The sequence below is a fragment of the Mus pahari genome, chromosome 18, assembly GCF_900095145.1.
Source record: "Mus pahari chromosome 18, PAHARI_EIJ_v1.1, whole genome shotgun sequence".
Taxonomy (NCBI): domain Eukaryota; kingdom Metazoa; phylum Chordata; class Mammalia; order Rodentia; family Muridae; genus Mus; species Mus pahari.
This window is the reverse complement of record NC_034607.1, coordinates 39,832,856-39,849,790: the sequence shown is the minus strand read 5'-3', so window position 1 is coordinate 39,849,790 and position 16,935 is coordinate 39,832,856. Positions and strand designations below refer to the sequence as shown.

General features: G+C 47.9%; 1 protein-coding gene across 1 annotated transcript in view; it reads left to right on the top strand.

Moving 5' to 3' along the window:
• Positions 1 to 16,935, top strand: part of Galnt14 (polypeptide N-acetylgalactosaminyltransferase 14) — a 214,368-nt gene that overhangs the window by 156,124 nt on the left and 41,309 nt on the right. Inside the window, exons 3-6 of the mRNA XM_021217755.2 lie at positions 5,822 to 5,920; positions 14,320 to 14,387; positions 15,661 to 15,726; positions 15,888 to 16,009. Of these exons, the coding sequence (XP_021073414.1) occupies positions 5,822 to 5,920; positions 14,320 to 14,387; positions 15,661 to 15,726; positions 15,888 to 16,009 (355 nt within the window). The remainder of the gene's footprint in view (positions 1 to 5,821; positions 5,921 to 14,319; positions 14,388 to 15,660; positions 15,727 to 15,887; positions 16,010 to 16,935) is intronic.

Below are 16,935 nucleotides of genomic sequence, written 5' to 3'. Positions count from 1 at the left end.
GGGCCCAAAGCTGGCTGGCTCCCTCCACCCGTCTTCTTCATGCCCTGACATCTGTGTGCTGGTGAGGAGGAGGGAGAAGAGATGGTGTGTCTCTGAGGCTTCTCCTGGGCTGGAATGGATGACGCCAAGAATGCGGGATGGAGGTAGAGAAAGGAGGATGTTCCCCACCCCCACCCCACAGAGGATTCTCTTAGGCACACACAGCTCTCTCCCAAGAAACCAGTCCCACCGCTATTGGGAGTCATATGCCTTGCTTCCCTTTATCTCTCTCGCTCTGAAGTTAGGGAGATGGAGCATATGGAGATTACTTATTTTCTTGACCTGGGACCGGCCTTCTACAGAACTAAAGTGTGGGAATTGGAAAGAAAACCAGTTCTGTATAGGATCAGATACCCAGGAACCATTTGACTCAGTCTTGCAATGGACACATGATTCCTACCCAGTGAGACTCCTAGTGGGCAGCGTCTCTCTTGGGATAAGCCCAGAAAGCGGTTCCCCCATCTCCCTGTCCCTGCAGAGCAACACAACCTGTTTTCCCTTCCTAGTCAGATCTCTAGTTTCTGGAACTCAGTAGAAATAGTGTAAAGAGGCACAGAACAGACACGAGTAGCAACTGGGTCAGTCTAGCATGAGGGTGTTATTATAGCATGAATAAACCCAGCAAGGCTGGCTCTAGTCCCCTTCACTAGCTTCAGTAAATTACTTAGCCTTTCGGTTTGCCACCTTGGTTCTCCTCAGTCCATCATGGTAGGGAGAGCCTGATGGATCCTACGTATCATGGTAGACGGGAAGAAGAAATGGAAGAGCAGACTAGAGACCTGTTATAACCTTTAAAGACACACCCCATCAATAACCTACTTCCTCCAACTGGGTTCTCTCCCTCCCAACATAGCAGCATCCCTCACTGGGACAGCCCAGCATTCAGAACATGGGAATTCAAAACATTTCATACTTGACAGTGTATCTTTGTCACTCATGAAACGAGATTAAAAGATGAGCAATGTGAACGGGGCTAATGAAGGATGCGCCCATTGCAGGGCGGAGCCAATGTGAGGGAGCATTTCGGGTTCAAACCATGACAAGAGTGAACCTGGAAAACAATAGGCACTTCCTAAGCTGCTGTGACATTGTCCACCCGAGGTATTCCACTGGCAATAAGGGTTCCACTAGTAGTCGTTTAAATACACTCTGTGGGGGATATTGTCATCACCATTAACCAGGAGACTAAGGGTCAGGGCAGGGAAATCATTACTGAACTTCGATCGACTGTGTAACCTGAGGGCCCCCCTTGCCAGCATGTCTGATTCTTACTGTGCACATTGCCTGCTTGCACAACAGCCTCCACCCTGCTCTGGCCAAGCTGCCCACTCAGTAACTGCCTTTAGTCTTCCTCTTCCAGGGTGCCAGACCCATTTCCAGGCTCACAGCTCTTGAGCCGCTCTCATCTATACCAACCCCATAGTAATAATAATTATGCTTTCACTCTGTTTTAAAGCTAGCTGGCTTGCCTTTCTTATCACTCCCTCTGGTTATTATGCTTGAGCATAAAAATCCTGAATGTTTATAATTTATGATCAAGTATTTTCTCTCAGCATGTGGTGAGAGGGAGACCATGTGTTCTAGGGCCATGGGGACCACTAAAAGCTCCCAACTCATTAACAAAACGGGGGTGACCATGACGGTCATCATGCTCTCCCTCATAGGCAGCTGTAGCATTTTACAATCATGTGAAATAAAATGGAAGGCATTGTGAGCATCATTACTTACTGGGATAACAGACAGGCATATTTCTAATGTACTGTGGTTGTCATGTCCATTTTAGGTGTGGGGTGTGGGCAGGACACCATGATTTGCAGTGGGGTAAGGGAAGGGATGATTAAGGCTCCTCCCATGCCCAGGGTTGACCTCAGAAGTGCTCCCTGGAAGCACCGACAGCCAGTGACACTGTACCCTCTTGAGCTGGGAATCCAGGAGGGACATTGAGTCTCACCTTAACTTAGGAAAACCATGGGTCTCCAGTGAGTCCTTCAAAAAAGAAGAAGGCACAAAACTGTGTTTAAAATCATTCTGGAGGATATTCAGGAGCGTCTGTGGTGGGATTATCTTGCCTTAAGCAGCACACCGATACTTCACACACACACACAAACACGAGCATGCACGCACACACACACAGAGGAGCATGCGAACACATGCTGGCATGCACACACACACACACACACACACACACACACACACACGAGCATGCGCACACATGCTGGCATGCACATACACATACATGCACACACACACACACACACACACACACACATGCTGGCATGCAACATACACACACACACACACACACACATTTCTATTTCCCCACAGAGCTAATGTGTCCTCTTAGTTCAGAAGATGACCTAAGCATCCCCCCCCTCCAATCTTTCCTACTTGGCTCCTCTCTTCAATAAACCCCCTGAATCTTTAATAAATCATCAGCATGCTTTCTCGTCCATCTGCTGGCGCCAGACGTCAGGACTGGCCGCCTCTTCATCCCCACCACGGCCCAAGAGACCTCAGTGTTTGATTAATCTTTTAGGTCCCTCCCACAGAGAGCCCACTTACTGTTTGGGCTGACTCTCCTCTAAGGATACAACTTTAAGGATTTTTCTTAGGCTTGAGTCCATATGATCAGTGTGTAGTGCTTGTCACAGAACAGGCTGAGGGCCAGCCCTTGGATAGCAGGTGACTCCTTTGAAGGACTCATGGATGCCTGGGTGCTTAATGCCACTTTGCTCTGAACTAGTGAGTGTATGGGACACTAGGGACCAGTACCAGCTAAGGAGTCCTGGGACCTGGAGTGCCTTCATCTCATGCATGAACCAGATGTGTCCTTTGGGGGCGGGAGTTCTGAGCCTCAGTTTGCTTTGCTGCAGAGGTTGCTGTGAATCGGGGCCCTTTGGGCTGTAGCAGAAGCAGAGAAGCCCGAGGAGGGATGTGAACCTGAGAGTGTGAAACACCATCTTACCCTCTGACCTCTGGGCTTATGCACAGCAGCAGAGCTCCTGGGCTTCCTGCTATGACCCCCAGACAAGGCTTGCATCTTACCCTTTTGGACATAGCAGCTTCCAGGCCTGGGAGTATAGTACCTTGGTTCCAGCTGCTGCTTGTAGCCTTAACAGTTCTGCTTCCGCACCCCCAACCTCACTTCCTTTTTCTGCCCTGTAAGCTTGCACCTCTCTAGTCAATACACATAATACCTCCCTTAGAGCAGTGGTTCTTAACCTTCTAAATGTTGCTACCCTTCAATATAGTTCCTCAGGTTGTGGTGATCCCCCAACCATAACATTATTTTTGTCACTACTTCATAACTGTAATTTTGCCACTGGCATGAATGGCAATGTAAATATCTGATATCACAAGATACCTGATACACACCCCCTGCGAAAGGGTTGCTCAACTCTTAAAGGGATCACGACCCAGACGTTGAGAAAAGCTGCCTTAGAGGCTGGTTCGGCTATTTTCGGTTTTCATTCCTTTGGCACTTGCCCAATGCTTTGGGTGAATTATCCACAGCCTTCATAGCCAGTCTGGGAGGAGAGCCTTCACCACATTTCACAGGTGACAGTATTGAGTCTCCTACTGACCTGGGCATGTAGGTCCTGGCCGTCTTCCTTCTCTGTAAAAGAGCATCTGTTATACATGTGCTCCCCTGTGAAGGTGACAACATGGATTGAGCTATGCTTTTTCCCTGGGTGAACTCAGTAAGGTTAGGGATAGTCTCATCATGAGAGGTACTAGAAAAGAGACATCTTCCATATGTCTAGTATAAATAACAGGCCATTAGCCTCTTGGAGACTATGGAATGTTTTCCCAGAAAGGGGGGACATTTACCCCGAGTCTCGACAGATGACTAGGAACTCCTCAAGTGGTAGAGAAATGGGGGGCACTGCTCCATATGGCATGAGCAACAGCAGAGAGCTAGAGAGCACGTGAGAGTCTTAAAGAGTAGGGCATGAGTCTGGACTTTATACATCAGGAGCCCCTTGAGGGTTTCGGGCCGAAGAAGGGCCTGACAGAGCCTTGTGGGACAAGGCTGTGAGGAAGACTTTGAAAGAAGGAGCTGTGCTGCAACCTTCGTGGCTTAGGGTGTGACCTATCCGGGACACTGAGGGTCAAAGAAATGACAGACATGCATACAGAAAAGCTGGCGTTCCGGTGGGCCATGGCTCTGATGGAGATGTACCTCCAGCACCACCCTGGACACTCAACACATTTATCTGATACTTCTTAACCATGAGGCCAATTTACTGTAAGCAGCTGAACAAGGAGGCAGGGGTAGCTTAGGTGGGAGTGGCTGTAGGGAAGACGTTTCAGGTTACTATAGGCTTCCAGGAAGAAGCTATGGTTGATTGTTTCTGCACACACTCCTTTTAGCTAGAGGATAGTCATCCATAATATCTGTACTTAAACCATGGGGAAGGCTTTGCTATTGTCCTGAACCTCACCTGGGAAAGGCTTTGCCATTTGCCATGGGTCTGAGGTTTGGGCCTATCTATGTGCATGTCAACAATGCATATTCATGCAGGACTTCGTTTGCTCCCCTACAAAGTTGCAGTGGGCTGGGAAGGAGTGGTGTGGAGGAGAAGGCAGCTCTGAGGTGGCACTGTGTGTGTCTCTGAGAGGGGACAGGAAGGTCCGCAGGCCATGGCTTNCCTCCTATCCCCCCCCCCCCGCCCTACCACCATTTCCTTACCTTATCTTCTTCCCTAACTCTTGGTCCTGATCCTGGCTTCCCTGTGTCTATCCCATAAGCATGCAGTCTTTAAGCATTTGGTCCCAAAGAGCCACCAAGGCAGCATCACTAGAGCGACCACGGGAGACATCAGTTCTTTTAGCCCAGGACCGGAGATCTTGAGTATTTCATCCCCAGACTTGTGTGAGAGTCTGGTTTAAAATGCGGAGCCCTATTCCTAGGATAATTGAAAAGGCATCTTTGTACAAATTATTTCCAAACTACGGCAGAGGACTCAGTCTCCCCAAAGCCTGTGTGTGGGTCTCTGTCTGGACTTTCAACTAAAAGCTAAGCCAGAAATGGGGAAAAAAAACAGTGAGAGCAAAAAGCTGACCCACCAAGTATGTTCTTTACTTCTTTTTTTTTTCATGTTCCAAAACCCCACCCATAATTGGGCCACCCCTGAAATCATGAGAAACAGGAGGAAGTGTCCACCCAGATGACAGCCCCCAGTGGCACCGGCCTCGCTCAGACGGCCCATTTCCATTATTATAGCAATTCTCAGGCTGCGGGCTACAATTTTCACTTGCGGCAAGGTATTAAATTGAAATTACCCCAGAGGTAATAGTCATACAAAATAATCCTGGACACGTGAAAGCAAGTGCTTTCTCAGCACGAGACTGTATGGCTTATACTGAGGTTGTGGGGCTCTGCTTCTTTAAATCAGTCAGACTGGGAAGGGGAGGGGGACAGGGAGCCAGACGTCAGAGAGGACCCACCCCTGAAGCTGCTGGTCCAGAAGTAAGTATCATAAGGCTTCTGCTGGCTTGGCTCTGCTCTTTGGCCAGAGGCTTGGACAAGAAGACTGAAAAGGCCCACATTTTGAGTAGAGTTCAAGTTTGGTTCATCCCACTGTTAGGAGATGTTGTACTGGAACTCAGGAGTATGTAAGTGATCATACTTGTTTCTGTTTAAATTCCAAGCCCAGGATTCATTCACCCAGGTGGTGGACATTTAACTTCAGTCATTCTCAGATGAAGCCCGTAGTCCCAGGAGCTTAGTGTCTGTCTTGCACTCTAAGGCCTTACTTACCATCTCTTTGTTTGCCAGATGTTCGCTGCTTGTGTATTGCACGGACCTCCCTCCCACCAGCATCATCATCACCTTCCACAACGAGGCACGCTCCACTCTGCTCAGAACCATCCGCAGGTAAGCCATCTTCCTGTCTAGGGGTCAACCCTAGCCTGGCACTTGGTCAAGCTTGTGACTGCTCCCTGGGCCTCCTGCAGGCACGTACCAGGTACCAGTCTATATACACCCCATGTTTCCCCCTCTGCCATTCCTCGTATGCTGATGAGAGAGGCCATTGTCCCATTTTTAAAGAGAAAGACAGATGCCAATAGTGTCTGGTCACTTCCAAACATTCAGAAATCAAGCAGAGGAATGGATAACAGGCCCTTTGCCCTTCTACACCAGGCTATCTGAAGACATGGGCTGCTATGATCACAATTGATGAAGATGGGTGATGGGGTTGCTTGTTCCATCCCCAGCCTCTGGCTAGGATCAGGACTTGAGTGTGTGCCCTAGGCTGCTCATCCGTTACGCTTTTCCAAAGCTGAGACGGTGGTGGGATTCGGAGACAGTGGCAGTCACTCACTAATGTATGCTTTCTGGGCATCTACCACCAACTCCAGTCCTGCTTCTCCTGAGCTTCCAGGCCACCTTGACACTCAGTCTCAGACATGTTACTGCTAGAAGAGGTCTGTCCTGACATGAGAAGCAAGCCAAGTAAGCAGTACTCCTCCCTGGCTTCCGGCCTCTGTATCAGCTCCTGACTTCAGGCGCTTACCCTGACTTCCCCTCAGTGATGGAATGTATCCTGAGAGTTACAAGATGTAGTAAAGCTTTTCCTTCCCAGTTGCTTTTGGGCATGACAGTAATAGAAACCCTAACTATGACACTTCATATCCCAGAGACATAGAGTTTGCTGGGCATCATGTGGGAAGGTTATCTGATACACAGACAAGCAGAGAGAGTCTAAATCACAGCAAACCTTCCTCTCTTCATTTCCAATAGACAAGCAACACTGTCTCTATTCTTCCACATCTATGTGCTACAGCAGTGGGGAATTCTGGGTAGAGGACAGTAAGCTCAGAAGCAGGCTTAATCCAAGGGGCCACAATACATCTTGTGTGCACAGGTCCCTAAATGGTGAGTGTCTACTGTGTAGGACCAAGGAATCCCTTATAGGAAAAGATCCACCCAAGTAAAAGAAAGAGCAGTTTCACCTGCATCCCACATGTCTTTGGTACATGATGGCTGGCTGTTCCCTCCAGCCACCAACCATGCCCTAGCTTCTGTATTCATCTCATAGGGCCCTCACTTCACATGTGATTTCCCAGCAAGACAACAGTTCTTCACACACACACACACACACACACACACACACACACACAAACACACAAACACACACACACACACATGTTCCAGGTCACTATCAGTGTCACCAGAGTGTCACTATAGATGGTGAAGTGCCTTGTTTATTTGCAAATCAGCGTAGGCACAGAGAGGGGACAAGGAAAGGATAGTTTCTATGAGGACGCCATCTGTATCTCAAGTGTGTTCTTGCTTCCTAGCTGAGCGCTGTCAAGGCACAAGGCTCAGGCCTGGTGGGAGCATCATGGGATGGATGGTGGGGACGGATGGTGAGAATCGTAACCTTGATGGACTGTTGAATTTCTCAAGGGGACAGAAAGAAAGCCTTGAGGAAATTTCCATGGCTGGTGGTGGCACAGCAGATAGAGATCCGTGTGAGAGAACCATGCTGTCTGTCCTATACTACTTGGAGAAACTGTAAACCCGTCACCCCTTACAGGATTAAGGAACATGCATGGTCCATGACTTTGTATCCCAACCTTTCTGCCTTACTGGTAATATTCTAGACATAGCGGGGCACTTCTCCAGGTGAAGGTGATTAAGAATTTGGTCTCTGGGGCCATATTTGTCTAGCTCTGACTGTAACAGCTATATGACCCTGGGCTGAACCTCTCTGCCTCTGTTTTCCATTCTGCTGAATAACAACTATGATTACTACTAATTCTCTGAGTTGATTTCAGAGAAAACAAAGTGCTGGTAGGTTAACTGTTTTCTGCAGGACCGGACAAGTCACATCTATGAGTATAAAAGGGAATTTACTAGATTAATTTACAAGATCAGTGCCCTATAGTCTAACTATAGCAGGCTATAGAACCAGAGAAACCAGTCCAAAAAATTGAAGCCTCAGAATAAAAGGTAGGAGTGGGGAGCACGGGACAGATGGGAAGATGGCTCAGACAGTAAAGACACTTGCCACCAAGTCTGGAAATAAAGTTTAATCCGAAGGATCCACATGTTGGAAGGACAGAACCATCTCCTGAAAGCTGTCCTCTATATAAGGGCCATGGTAGGTGCACACACACACACACACATACACACACTCAAAGAAATTAATATATGGATAGATAGATAGATAGATAGATAGATCAATGTAATTGAGTTAAGAGGAGACTGGCACAGCCCCAGTCTAAGATTGAAGTCCACAAGGCTCCCTGAAGACAGACATACTGGTATGACTACACATTTGAGACTGAAGACATTGACATTTGATGTCCATGGGCAGCCATAGTATATGTATCCACACAAGGGGAGTCAATCTGTTCACCAGTAGGCTTCCTCCTTCCCGGTTTGTACTGTCTGAGCCCCCAGCCCAAGGTATGGTGCTGCCTACATGTCGTTGAGTCTTCCCTCATCACTTGGATAATCCACGTGGCAATCTTTCTGGAAACACCTCCGCAGACAAGCTCAGAGGATATTTTACTAATTTTTTAGTGGTGTGCCATAATTGCTCCAATGTGCCCATCAAGATCAACCATAATAAGCAGAAGACTAGGGTCTATTGCTGGCGCAGGGGAGGCATCAGTGAGATGATGAGCCTCCAGTCCTGATAGATAACCGTGTTCTGATGTGGTGGTGCTCCACAGTGTAAGGAGATGCCAGATTCTCTTGGAGAGCTTGCAAGAACATGCTTCTCTTGGACTCCAGCCTCAGAGATTCTGACTCAGTGAGTCTGGAATATGGCCTGGGAATTTGCATTTCTGACAAGTCCCAGGCTGTGGCGATGCCGCTGACTCGGGGCTCAGGCTTTGAGACTCTCAGCTGTGCATCATGTCTGTTGATGTTAATAGCTTTCAATAATCTATCATCAGTGCCCACATTCTGAGAGCAACTACCATGTGCCAGGCATGGCACTAAGCGATGCTCACAAAGCCAAGGGAACCGTGGTGCTCGAAGGCTTAGTTCTGCTGACTGGAGCCCTCCTGCGGACAAGGAGAGGCTGCCCACACACGTACTTAGACCCAAATCTGTCTCACTCCGGAACAACTACACAGTCAGCAGGTCCCAGGTCTTCTTTCAGCTGGTATTTATGGAGCGTTTGATAAAACCTGTCTGCATATAACACTGTGGGGTTCTCAGAGCAATTTCAAATAGATTTCCTCGTTTCAGACGCACAAAAGCCTGTGAAGTAGGTCAAGTATTAATATCACCTGCTTTTACAAGAGAAAGGTAATTACAGAAGGAACGGAGGCAGGGAGCAGACCCATTGAGGACTACACAGCAAGCAGGCTGTAGGGCTTACCTGGCATTCCCCAAACTACCCTGACATTATTTGGGGACCTCCACCCCAGACCCCGTAATTAGATCACAGAATCCAGGGGAGTGGAAGAAGTCATAGATTCTATTTATTATAACTGCATGAGAGACAGATCCAGAATGAAGCAAGACAAACCCGCTGGGCCTTGGGGAAACAGGAGGATTTGCTGTGCTGTAGGGGGGACTTAGGGCAGGAGAGCACAACAGCCAAGCTTTAGATGACAGGAACTGGTGTGGGGGGATCAGGGTGCTGAAAGGAGGGGCCCTGTGGCGAACCAAGGCCCCTGGGCTGGACTTAACCTTCTCCTTTTCCAGTCACCTCAGGTACCCAGAGTTCGTGCTCTTCTCAGGCCCTCGCAGCCTAGAGGCACTTTTAGGAGAACCTGGACCATCACTTCAATTGCTCTGACGACAGAGGCACCGAGCAAGCCAGGTGTTAGCAGGAAATGGTCTAATTAGCACTTACTGCTGACGGGTTTCTTTCCTTTTCTGCTTTTTTTTCACCCCCTCTGTTTTAAACCCTGGACATTTTTCATTCCCTAATCATCTCTCAGTTCAACCTGCTCAGAGCTCCACGCGATTTACCCTTTGATGTTCACAGAAGAGAACTCTTGAATTTCAAAGAGCCGGCGGAGGGGATTTGGGGGGAATCGAATGTAGAAGCTCCAGTGTAATCAAACCTCATTAGAGGTTATTCTTCAAGCAGGTTATTTTTTTTTTCCCTCTGTCTGCCTCCCTCTCCCCTCCTGCCCTGATTAGAGAGCTGGTGGTTGGGGTTTGCTGTGTTTTCTTTGGGACAATCATGGGGAGCAATCTCTTCCCACCACTGAATGGCAGAGGCTGCAGCCTCCTTCCTTACCCCCTTCCCTATCTCCCCATAGACAATGACAACTGCCCGGGCTTTGTGTTGGGGTTCCTCTCTCCACCTTACACTAGTTGCCATGGTGAGAATTGAGGCTTCATAAATAAACGTAGCTCCAGGCAAAGTTCGTTTCTCATAGACTCTGCAGCCGGCTTAGAAAGGGGGGGGGGGGCTGCCCTGGAAACAGGGCTCAGGCAGATCTGACAAGAGCGATGCTCAGAAAAACCCCACCTGCACCCTGCTTCTGCTATACACTGGACTCCGGGTGTATTGCGGTGGCTGTTGTGAAGCGGAAATATTTTTGAACCGTGACATTTGGAGATCTCAGAAGAGTTCTGAGACCCACAGTTAATACTGAAACCAAGCCTGTGCCACTTGAGTCTGTCATCTCTGGCCTGGGAGATCAGCTTAATGAGCAAATCATTAATAACACACGGCATAGTAAGAATGGCTACTATCTATTACCACTTAGTGCAAAATGTTACGATCCATGCATTCATATAGGTTTTCCCCGTTAATTATCTCCATGGCCCTTTTGAAGACTCTCTCGCTGTCAATTACTCCCATTCTATAGATCAACTACTATGTAGAATAACAGCAAAGTCACTTGTCCCGAGCATAACAGCTTTATAATGCTGAAGGACATACTTCTGGGAGTGGAACTGACTTCCCTGGTGCTCTTCATTCGGTACTCAGTGCCCAGCACACAGGAGGTGTGCACTAGACATCCTTCCAATATATAGACCAGATCAAAGGATGGAATCTTACCATCTCCAGGGGTTTTACTAGGATCTCCAGTTCACAAACCCACCCCCATAGTTTCCCTGTATTCCAAAAGAAATTAAGAGACAGAAATCAGTGAAGATGTGAGCCCAAGTCCTTCCTTATCACACCTGTGGTCATCTGGTAATTTACAGTAGTCCAGGAAACAAAGGCTATAATATATTGTAAATTTAGCATTGAGGTGGGTTAACCCATCCTGTTCTGGGGCAAAGGGATTCGGTTCCCAAGTTACCTTCACTGCGTCAGGTTCTCTATTAACAGAGATAGTTTTTAAGTCAAGTCCAGCCTGAGGAAAACGGGGTAGGCATTCTGTCTTAAAGATTCCTTAGTGGGGAGATTCCCACAGCAGTGGGCCCAGAGTGGGGCCTGGAACTGACCCAGGCTCTCTGCAAGTCTCAGCCTTGGTCAAAGGAGCTCCTTTTGTCAAGAGGTAGTCACGAATACAGTGATGCATGACCAGGCAAAATGAGGACACTAATTGTCTTGAGCATTCAACCCTAAGTGGAGAGTCTGTGTCAAGCTCCTCTCCCAAGGCTCAGGGATCACAACATTGCAGGAGAAGAGATGAATAGAGTTCGAGAGTCCGAAGGTGGGGAAGAATGCTGAGAAATGCTGGACACGACACAGACGTTGCACTCGTGAGCTCAGAAGGCTGTGGTGACCTCCACAAGAAGACCAAGACAGTCAAAGGTCAACCATGGTCAGAGAGGGCTCACAAGGCCCCACCCTTAACTGAAGTGCTACTGGCAAGTTGATAGCTGACGGGAGAGGTGTGGCCAGTGCTGGTTTGTCCATCCTTGGTGATAATGGTGTTACACCTAAGTGAATATGAGAATCACTAAAAGGGTTCAGTGAATGATTATAAATAAAGAACAAAAGGGGGGACATGGAGCTTGGAGGAGGACATTTGAGGAGGTCAGAGGGAGTCAGGAGGGGAGAACAAGGGTGTATACATGCTTTCTTTATTCTCAAAGAATAGGTAAAATGTGTTATTTAAAGAAACACTGCTAAATGGCTAGCAACCGTTGGAACTTTTTCTAATACAATGAATAGGGAAGGTGAAGAACAACTTTTCTATGGGAAATTATTTTACCATTCTTATTATAAGTAAAGAAAATGCAGATTTAGAATTAACAAAACATTCTCAACTTGGCAGAGAGGAAACTAAATCTGTTTAACAATTTTGAGAGAAATATTAAATAATAGTTTTGTATTATTCCCCTCAGGGGAATATAATATCCCCCTCAGGGGAACATTTCCCCGAGGGCTGGGGAAATAACTCAGCTGGAGAAGTGCTTGCTTGCTACATTAGCATAAAGTCCTCAGTTCAGATCTCCAGCACCCAAGAAAAAAGCCGGGGATGGCTGTGTGTACTTCCATAACAACAGTGTAGGGAACCAGAGACCAGAGGGCCCTTGGGGCTTGCTGGTCAGTAGTCATGGCAAACCGCTGAAGTCCATGTCTATCTAGTGAGGGATCTTGTCTTCAAGAAAAAGGTGAGAGTCATTCAAGAAGATCTCTTTCTTAGTGAGGGTTTCTCTTGCTGTGAAGACACGCCATAAGCACGGCAACTCTTATAAAGGAAAACATCTCATTGGGACTGCCTTAGAGTTAAGAGGTTATAGTCCACTGTCTTCATGGCAAAAAGCATGGCAGCACGCAGGCAGACGTGGTACTGGAAAGGTAGCTGAGAGTCCTGCATCTGGATTGACAGGCAGAAGAAAGAAAGAGTAATGCTAGGCCTGGCTTGAGTGTTTGAAACCTTCAAGCTCACCCCCAGTGACACACTTCCTTCCAACAAGGCCAGACCTACTCCAGCAAGGCCACACCTCCAATGAGCCTATGGGGTCTATCTTCATTCAAGCCACCACAATACCCAACATTGAATTCTGACCTCCACTGTCATATGCATACAAACACATACATAAGTGCACACACATGCATATGCGTGTGTGTGCATACACACACACACACACACACACACACACACACACACACAAAACATGTACACCCACAAAGATCTCCAATATTTGAAAGAGAAAAAGAAATCTCAGGGATTTTATGGATTGGCGTTTGTGAGGCTGCACACTTGTTCTGGCCTGACAGAGTTTTGTCCCTAGTTCCACTCATTTTAATAGGTACAGGGCCGAAATTTAGTAGGTACAGGGCAGAAGCCATTTGTATTCTTAATTTGGAGGTCAGCTTGAAGCTTGGATTCTCTGTGTCTGTTAAACTCTAATTCAGTGACTGTCTGATAGCTGGAGGGAGAGACAAGTGTCTCTCTTTAGAGTGTTTCCCTCTCTCACCAGGGCTTCTACCTTCACATCAGGGTTACAGAGGCAGGAGCCTGCTTGGTAAGGTGTAAAACCAGCTGTCAGTGTCAGGAAGGGAAAAATGCTGTGAGAAGCTTCAGCTAAAAACCTGTGAAAGAATCCCAAGGGAGGAAACAATTAATTCTCCCTAAGTAGATTGGAAAGCTGTTAGAGAGGAAAAGACATTTGTCCTGGCCCTTGTGGGTAGCTTAGGGCCATTTCAAGGCCTTGAAGAAGAGGCTCTCAATAGTGAATAAGCAGAAGAAATTCAGGTGGCAGCCCTGGGTGGGAATAGCTGCGGACAGCATAGGTCAGCTCAGGGATACGAGGGTGTGGTGTGGATCATGCTGAGGGTTTGCGGTGTATGTAGTGAGAAGGCACAATGGGATTTCATCTATTTATTTGTGGCCACATGGAAATCCACACTATTGGATGTATGCTTTTTAAAGGTCACTTGAAGGCCACCAGGAAAACTGCCTAGGACTGAGAAGAGCTGGGGCAGGTAGAGGCGGCAGTGATAAACCAAATGAAAGTAGGCAAACTGAAGTGAAGGATCGTGGGATGTGCCTATAATCATGTACTTGGGAGGGCAAGGTAGGAGGATTAAATGTTTAAAGCCAGTCTGGACTGTACAGTAAGGCCTTGTCCACTCACCCAGAACAGACACGGACAAGGTGATAGTAGTTTAAGTATAAGATCCAAATAGAAGTATTAGACTGGAGTTTGGGGAGAAGGAGGGTTGTCGTTGGTACCACCTGGGTGGGTCACTGGGCAGCACAGCATTGACTGTAATGAAGAAGGCAGAATTACATCCTCAGTACCCCAGATGAGTAGGAGCAGGATGGCTGGGCATCTTCTGGTGCCCCTACATCTTCACCCCTCCTATGTGATGATATTTAAAATTGGAGTTGGTACATGCATTTTGCAACTAGTAGAAGTCATATTTCCTCTTCTTCCCACAGCGTGTTAAACCGCACCCCTATGCATCTGATCCAGGAAATCATATTAGTGGATGACTTTAGCAATGACCGTAAGTACCATTGACTATTGACAACGGAGTCAGAAATGTCTGGTCCTAGCCACTGCGCACGAGAGGAGGGGGGCCCACTGGGACTCTAGAGGTGAAGGGAAGCTAACTTAGGTGGCAGACTTGTGTGTCTGTGACTAAGCTTCAAAAAATGAGCAATTTTACATTTGAGAAAAATTTGGCGCTCTCTGCTGTAAGTTTTTGAGGACGTAGTTACCTAAATTTGCTAGATTCCTGCCTGGGATGGCTGGGGAGTGAGTGTCCATGTGTGGATGAGTGCATCTGGTATCTGTGTCATTAGCTTCTAACATACATTCCTAGACAAAGGAAGAGGTACGACAAATTCAAAGGGCCATCATTAGAACCCAAAGCTCCGTCAAACTCCTGATGTTGATGCTGCATTAATGTGCCCATAGGAACTGAGGCTGCCAAGTTCCTCTCTCTGAGGGACCTGGACACTGAGAATCCCATGGGACATCCCAACGCACACCTATGACAGTGTGAGCCTTTGGGCCATCCCACCCTCCGGATATCATCAGCTCCTGAGTCACATCTCCTTAGTTATGTCATAAAAGAACCCGGTTTTTCTCCTTGATCCAGTTTCCCAAGTGAAACATGCTGGGATCCCTGGACATCTGTTTAAGTCTGAAAGTCACAGTGCTTTTTAGAAAGATCACATTCAAGTACCAGCGGTGCCAACTCCAACCACTAACAGCCACTGGCCTGTTTGTAGCTCTATTCAGTCAACCATTTCTAAAGGAGGCAGTGGGACCCTTCCTCAAAAGGCCTTGGGTCTCTCGTTTCTCAGGCTGGAGACCACCCACCCCATTATCAGCTCTGTTGTGTTGGAAAACCCTGTTGGCTGATCTCTTTGTGAAAAGGGCCCTCATGTTCTAAAAGCAAAGTCCAAAGTTGTCTTCTTCCATCGCTGGCTTCCAGGCATTTAACACTAGACTTATTGTGGTGAAGAGACTCTGAATGGTGTGTAGCAATGGAGATGGCCCTGGGATGACCAGACCAAGGATCCACATCCGGACCATTTCCATAAAAGCCTGTAGGTCCAGCTACGTGCTGACCTGTTCCAAATAAGCCCAGTTGAGGTCACTTTATTCAGTGACTTTCATCCCCTTCCATGATTGAGAAACATCTTGAACTGAGGACCAGGCTCTGCAGTCAGGGTGGGGAGAGCAAGTAGGTCTACCTTCCTGACCCTTCCTATTTGCTCATTCATGGTCACATCCCAGGTGCTCACTAAGCATGGCCTTTGTCTTTGCAGCCGAGGACTGCAAGCAACTCATCAAACTGCCCAAGGTGAAGTGCTTGCGCAACAAGGAGCGGCAAGGTAGGCTGAGCCATGGGGCAGAGCTGGCATGAGTGGTGTGTGGGGCATGGGGGGGGGGTTATGTGTCTGGGGGTTCAAGGAAATACTGAATGGCTCTTATGTGATCTTGCTGGTCACTGGAGCAGCAGTGACAGCCATCTGGGCATTCATTCACTATCCAGGTCTGGTCCGGTCCCGGATGCGGGGTGCTGACATTGCCCAAGGCACCACTCTGACCTTCCTGGACAGCCACTGTGAGGTGAACAGGGATTGGCTGCAGCCCCTGTTACACAGGGTCAAAGAGGTGAGTCACGCTGAGGTAACAGGTAGCATTCAGTGTCCCGGGCAAGAGACCATTACCCGGAACTGTATCTGAGTTCTGGGTAGGACATCCTTCCGAATGCTGACTGTAGGTAGACAGCAGCAGAAAGAACCAGTTCCAGGGGCCTCTGTCTTCCCATCCACCCATGGAAGGAGTCTGTCTCATCCATGACTCCTACCACATGCACGCCCTACCACCTGCGGGCCGAGCCAGGAGGCCAGGCGCTGAGAGTCGAAGGCCCTTCCTGCTCACCCTTGAATTACTCCGAGATTCTGCATGCTGCTTTCTCTGCGCCTCAGCCACCACTCTGCAAAGCAAAGCATGGTTTTCCTCTTCTCCTCATTACGTTGTCCCCTCGGAGAAGACCAACCCTGTTCTTCTGGCTCACTACAGAGCACATTGTCAGAGATACATGATGTTCTTGATGAATAGTCCTTGATGGGTGTTAGTCCCTTAGCATTGTCATAGTCTCCTAACATTGTTCAGAACAAACATGTTTTTTTTTTCTCCACATGAATCAGTCAGAAGGATCTGAGCAGGGAGATGTTGACAGGAGTAGGCCATTCGACTGAGGGTTTCCTTGGCATCGAAGACCCTTCCAGAAGCCTTCCTAGCCCCTGTATCCTCATCCTAGCATCTCCAGGCTCCCCCTCCCCCAGCTGCTGTGCTGATACTGATGGGTTGTTCCCAATCCTGCCACTGCAATGCCAGTGTCCTATCTCTGTGTGTGGTGGGGAGGGGGCCTTATATGTGTACATGGTGTAGACACACCCCAGTTCACCTGGTAGCCAAGGACCAATAGGGAATGTTTTTCTACATTCAGACACGATCTCTTTTTTTAAAAAAATATTTTATTAGATATTTTTTCATTTACATTTCAAATGCTATCCCAAATGTCCCCTATACCC